This window comes from Pteropus alecto, unplaced genomic scaffold, assembly GCF_000325575.1.
Source record: "Pteropus alecto unplaced genomic scaffold, ASM32557v1 scaffold3, whole genome shotgun sequence".
In the NCBI taxonomy this organism is placed as follows: Eukaryota; Metazoa; Chordata; class Mammalia; order Chiroptera; family Pteropodidae; genus Pteropus; species Pteropus alecto.
Genome location: NW_006442484.1, coordinates 49606213 through 49613022, shown reverse-complemented (window position 1 = coordinate 49613022; position 6810 = coordinate 49606213). Strand labels below are relative to the sequence as shown.

Sequence of the window (6810 nt, the reverse complement as noted above, 5' to 3'; positions counted from 1 at the left end):
TCACCATCGAAAACAGTCAAGGCTTAGAGGTTTTCATAGGCCTAAGCCTGAATTTTTCAAAATACCACGTTTTTGTTTGGTGTTCCTTTATAATAAAGGGAGATTTTTTTTTAGGGGGCAGTTTAAGTGAAAAATAGATATATAAGTAATTTTATTTTTATTCCGATTTAGACTTCTATTGACAAATACTCAAGTAGGAGACCACTATTCTTAGTGAGAGGATATGCAACTATAAATGTTTTATTATCTTAAAGCAATGTATTTTTATGCTAATAATTCCACTCTGTAAATTTTAAGATGGCACTCTATTTTCATACCTAGGACTAAAGAAGACATTTGTCTTAAATTCCACAAACTTGGTTACATGACCAGGGAATTACCTCAATAATTATCCCAGTCGCAGAAAAAAACAGCATATTTATATTGTTTATCAAACCTGAATATTGGAAAGTAATTGTAATTTCTGTAAGAAAACTAATATTTAAAAATTGTAACTAGAAAGAAAAAATTTATAAGCTGTAAACCCCTTAAAATTTGGTATTTTTTCAACTGAGAAAAAAATGCCACATCTGCACACCAATGCAGTTTTATTCTACCTTAGGGTTGACAAGGGTTTCTGTAGTCAACTCTGCCTCTGACTACATCTGCTGGCCAAGTTGCCACAATGAGAATGGTAACCCATATGAGACCAGGATTAGAAGTAAAAAATGCACCAAGACATAGAATAGCTATCAAATTACAGTTATTTGACAATACTGCCTAATGGTGGATAGAAATCACCAATTTGGTAACAAACTGTTCCATAAGACAATATCAAATTCTTGAGTGTGCCAGGATTTCGTATTATTTTTAGCTCAAATATTGTATTATCAAAAGCAGTGCTTTATACGTTTTTGAGACCAATGGTTTAAAATTCAGTTTTGCATATTTAAGCTCATTATATGCTCTCATTAGGACTTGAAGGGAAAAAACTAGGCATTTAATAAAATTTCAAATGTTTTCAATTTAATAATTCATTTATTTTTACTAATCTTTAGTAGTCAATCTTCATATCCGCATTTTTACTTCATCAACAATCATCTCAGACACACCTTCTAACAAGACTGGCTTAAAATATTACGACAGGAAACTATGCCTTCAGGAGCATGTTTATTGTGTTTGAGATGATACATCAGGTGCTCTCTGAGCTACAAAGGGTAAAAGGAAATCCTCTCATTACAAACTGACAAAGGTAAAAGGTAAAACATTTTTCACAACAGCATTAACCACATACTCAGAAATAGATCTGGGTTTAATACAAATGACATAATTCCTAGTCATCTACAGCTACTTTTATAACTTCATACAGATAATGAATTAGGCTAAAATGCACTATAATATTTGGTAGACTTCAGGACCAGTATCCTTAGTACATCACAAAATACATTTTGATATCCCAAAGAAGCAAGACTTGCAAGTAGGCATTTTAAACATAACTAATCTACAGCTACAAAGTTCTACTCTTGATAGCGTTTACCTTTTTGGGGAGTCTCCCAGTCTCCAAAGGATAAAAGCAGAGAGTAGAATCAGTATAACATATACACAGAAGTCCGTATTGTAAAGGCTATAAAGATTTGCAGCACAGTGAGAAGATGCCTTCTGCTCCTTCACACTGCATACAAATTATGTGAATTATGTTGCGTATCTCTTGGTCCACTGTCTGGCTATCCTGTCATGTTCTGCTCTGTTGGTCAAATACTGAGTGGCTATGCTTCCAACCAGAGGATCCGCTGGAAAAGTGGAAAGAATATTAAAATATATGGTGTCTTAAGGTACACTCCTAATAGTCTATTAAGTTGAAATGCTATTTTTTTCAGCAGCATCTTGATATACAATGGCTAAAATTTCAAAATAAAAATGTTTAAAGTAACAATCATCTGTGTATTTTAATATTCAAACTAGAAAATCCCCTTTAAATAAAAAACATGTTGAGCTAATTTTTTAAAAAGATGAATGGCTTTAATATACAAACTTTTTTTACTCTTGGCATTTTATTCCACAATAAAAGTATGCTAGATAATTATATTTCTGCCTTCTTATATTAAAAAAAATATAATTTTAAAATAAAAACTCAGGTCTAAATGCAATTCTATTCAGAATAAAATGTTTCCTTCTTTCTGTGCAGTATAATTCAAATTACTATCCTTGTCTCCATTTTAAAACTTACCATTTTGCTTTAAATTGAATTCTGAACTAGAATCTGATATAAACCTTTATTTTGAATTTGCTTTTCAAAAAAGTAAGATATGTACACGATACAATATGTGAAACATACCAAACAGCAATCAGTAAAACGTAAAGCTCTCTCCCTTCCTGACTCGAACCACTCAGAAGTTTCTCTCCCTGGCAAATGACTGTTATCTGTATATGGCATTTCTACCGAGATATCATACACACTTAGAAATTATTGTTATGCATATGTATTTTTTTTCAGTGCCTTGCTTTTTTATTTAATGTATCTTAGAGTGCTTTCCCTATCAGTTCATATAGAACAGTCTCATTTTTGTTAATAGGTGCATCCTCTATTAATGGACATTGTTTGTTTCTAATCTTTTCTTTAATAAACGATGCCACAAAAAAAATCCTTCTAGATATCCCTATTTCTCTGTCTGTGTCTCCTATCTTTGGTATGTGTGTAACTGCTGAGCCTAAGATAATAGTAATAGCCTTTAGTGACCAATCAAAAGTCAACTTCTTTTTAAAAAATGACTTCTCAGTAAGATAACATGCAAAATCCCTGGTTTAAACATCACTTTTTCAAGTCAGCTACCCATGTTGAAGATCATGTGTGGAAATTATGCATTAAAGTGTTATGAATTATGCAGTAATGACTTTATCTCTGAGTTTATATAATCATAATCTAGTCCAACTCTCTCATCAGCTATAATTTTTTAATATCCACTATTATTACATGTAATACAACTAACTATAATTCACAAAGGAAGAGAGAACAAGAAGCCCTTCATTACTAACAGTTGTTTTAAAGCACATGGCAGCATAAGAGAAAAGGAAGCATTAGTGTCAGAAACATTTATTACTGTCAAAAGTGGTTTACACAGCTACATAATTCAGAAAACAGTCCATCAATGATAGAAAACAATTAGAAGGTAGTATTCTACTAACTAATGAAAGTTATCGTGAAACTTCTGGTCTATTCTAACTGAAATAGCACTGATAATTTCCTGGCAAAATGTTTTATGCTGATCTTTCCACCAAAGGCATTTACTTCTCAAACCCACATTTAAGTCAACCAAGAAAATTCAATGGTTTCTGTAGCCTCATTGTATGTGTTAATAAAGATTTGCTTACCAGGGTTGCAGTCTGTCAAAAGAGAACAAATGGACAGCAAAACTTTTGAAATAGTCAAAGCAGGACTCCAATTGTCTTTAAGGATGTCCAGACAGATGACTCCCTGACTGTTGATGTTGCAGTGATAGATTCTGGTGCGGAAAGTAACCTAAGGGCAGTCACATTAAAAACAGAAAGAAAATGAAATCTTTCTTACCAACTAAAACTCTCACCAGCAAAAATGAAGGGTAACACAACACATCACAAATCATACTAAATAACAGATAATTTATCTGAAGAGCTAATCAAATACTAGGCTTAAGTGATAACAAAAATAAATGGTTTTATTTATTTTGGTTGAAAGAAATTGTTTTTATCAAGTATAGCAGGAACTATATTAATTTTTAAACCAAAGTGAGTAGTTGATTAGATTAGCTTCACCAAAATTAATGATGCAGTAATTCTATATATGTATGTGTGCATGCACCATACACAAATGCATGCCTGTGTATACACATACTCCTATTTAAAGACAAAGTGAGGGACAACAAAAATGAAAGGTAAGTAGAACTGGTAAAGAATTTTTTTAAAAACATAAAATGAAAGTTACATTAGTTTATAAGTAGAAAATATCAGTATCAATTCAGCTATTTCTTGCCACATGTCAGAAAATACTGGAGAAGGATTTGGAGGAAGACTGGTTAAATTACAAGCCTATTTTCTCAGGCTTTCATTTCCACAACTGGCTCATTGTCTTGTTAGACTAAGACAGTAAAATAAAACACACAAGATCTTAAGCTACTAAATAAAGGAAGCTAATATATCCCTGAGATGTGTAAAAAAGAGAGGATAAACTATAGGAACAAATGCTGTCAAGTTTCAAAACAGTTACAAAAACTAACTGGGTGGTTATTTCTTAATTTGGAGTTGCAGAAAAAAACAGTTTCTTATCTCTTGGAACTAGCAGTGTACTATGATCTCCCAAGTAGAGTCTGGAAAGAAAATATTAAAAGCCCTCAAAAGTGTTTTTCTGATAAAGATGCAAAAAGAAGAAAGAAACCACTGGTCTTGCAGGAGTGAGGAGATGGGAGACTATGCACCTCTACAACTGTGTTCTACTACAATACATACTAGTTACACGGAGCTCTTAAAATGTGATTAGTTGAACTGAGATAGGCTACAAGGGTAAAATACATATCAGATTTCCAAGACTAAGTACCAAAAAGAGAATGTAAAATATCACATTAATAATAATTGGTTATATGCTGAAATAAAAATATTTTAGATATATTGGGTTAAATAAAAATATTAAGATTTACAGTTTCTATTCTTTAATGTAACTAGAAAATTTAAAATTACACGTGTAGCTTGCATTATATTTTATTAGACAGTTCTGCTCTAGAACGTAGGAATAATATATGTTCAGATCATTCACAACTGACTATATGCGTGGTTTACAAACAATATAATATTTTGAATACTTTCAGCTATTCATGAGTGAACAGAAGAAAACTGAATTTTATTATTATATTTCAAGAAATTCAACACCTTATCTGAACTTCAAAAACAGGCAGTACTGTAAAGAAATAACTGTACCTATCACTAACGTAACAGGAGAAGTCTTATTTCTTTTTCACTTGTCCAACTATAGATCTGAATAATGCTTCGTAATTCTATATAAGGTATCTTAGGCAAAAGGAACTAATCAACATTAAAGCATTAGAAAATTAAAAATTGAGACCATCGAAAAAATTAACATGCTAAATAACCATTAACCAAATGATTATGATCAATCGTATACAGAACTACAGTTTAGAACTGTTGCATCAGTCAATTTCTATTTTTCCTTTAAAAGATGCTAAGAAAGAAGTCTAACAGATTTTCCTCACATGTGAAGATAATTTTGTAAAAAATAAATCTTGTGAAACTTTTTCTGCTGATTTTGCTACCAGGTTAAAACTACTTTCCAGTATGAAAAACAAGGCATGTAGAAATAAGTATCACTATTTATAAATATAGTCATGAGCTATTTTGCTAAAGTTTTGTTTCCTATAATACAGAAAGCTGCTGAATTCAAGTTGAGCAGTTAGTGATATACTGCCATTTAACATGTCATTTGTTTTCTTTTTTGTTTATATAATAGCTTACTTGTTGTATTTTGCAATTTCATTTCTTTCATCTGTACATAGTTGAGAGAAATAGCTGCAAAAAAAAAAGACAAGGGCTATCTTCTATTTTTACCTTCCTCAATTATTTAGGTTTCCTAGAAGGAGAACATGAGAGAAGATATATACACTTACCTCATTGTCTCCTTCTTACTTCATATGAATACTATTTGTGGTATTATTAACATGAGGGTTTTGTCCTTTTATTAGATTAATCTAGTAAAACATACACTACATACCTGAGAACATTAAATAAGACAATCATTTAAAAATCTTAAATTCTGATGGGAACACATAGTAAAGAACTCAAAAAACTGATAGCTATAATTGACCAAAAAAAGAAAATTTTCTTTTATTAGATGTTTTCATTATGGGTCGGACTGGCAAAGAGAACGTCAGAAGTTTTATGCTGACCATGAAATATAGTTCTAAGCTCACATGGAATCAAGCTTCATCAGAAAAGGTGCTGGTGGCTTCATCATGGAGACTGCAGATGTGATACAATGTGGCCACTGAATCTAAAGTCCCAGGAGCCAAGAGGGCAGCTCGGCTGTGGCCCCCTGGCCCCAGGGCTCCCAGACCCCACGCAGGCCACAGCTCCAGCAGCCTTAATCGCCCAAGGGGCACAAAATGAGTGGGGACACCGACATCTCTCCGAAGATGATAGGTAAGCTTGGCATCTGCAATTCGAGGTAAATACCACTAGGTGGAACTGTTTGTTACTAGATAATGGACAAATGATTTTTTTTTTTAAAACAAAATAAATCCTTTATTTTTACACACACCAACATACGCATGTGCATGTATATGACTGCAGGCATTATACCAATACATGTATTTTAAAGGGAACTGGGAAGAGAAGGAACAATGTTGAAAAGAAAAACATTTCACCACAGTTAAGGGCTTGATAACACATATGGTGAAAGTCTCTGTGACTAAAGCATAATAGTGCGCAGGCTTAATACTGGTGGTTTTTATCTGATGGCTTGACCATTTTATAATGAGAAGGCAGAAGAGAAAGCTATTTAAGTAACTGTTATGTTTAAGACTCGAAAAATAATTGCCGGTCATTACAAAGCACAACTCAACCCTTCTCTCTATTATCCATTTATTCATATTCTGTGACATGTCACCTAGCCACCCTCATTCTCATTACTACATCATATCTACTAAGGGCACAAAATAAATTTACTAAATAGTATCTTCTTTGCCATGGCTTTCTAGTTTTTGCTCATCTATAAAGACAGGTATTTAACACAAAATTCAACTTATTTAACTCTTATTTCTGTAAGCTGTCAAACAGGTTTATCTTATCCCA

The 6810-nt window shown here is 32.5% G+C and overlaps 1 protein-coding gene across 3 annotated transcripts in view; it reads right to left on the bottom strand.

Annotated features, from left to right (window-relative positions):
• Positions 1 to 1130: 1130 nt before the first annotated feature.
• Positions 1131 to 6810, bottom strand: part of UBE2E3 (ubiquitin conjugating enzyme E2 E3) — a 76776-nt gene continuing 71096 nt past the window's right edge. For all 3 annotated transcript variants that reach the window (XM_006921249.1, XM_025039345.1, XM_015596781.2), the window contains exons 5-6: positions 3349 to 3496; positions 1131 to 1769 (exon numbers count right to left, since the gene is read on the bottom strand). In XM_006921249.1, coding sequence (XP_006921311.1) covers positions 1672 to 1769; positions 3349 to 3496 — 246 coding nt within the window. In that variant the 3' untranslated portion in view covers positions 1131 to 1671. The remainder of the gene's footprint in view (positions 1770 to 3348; positions 3497 to 6810) is intronic.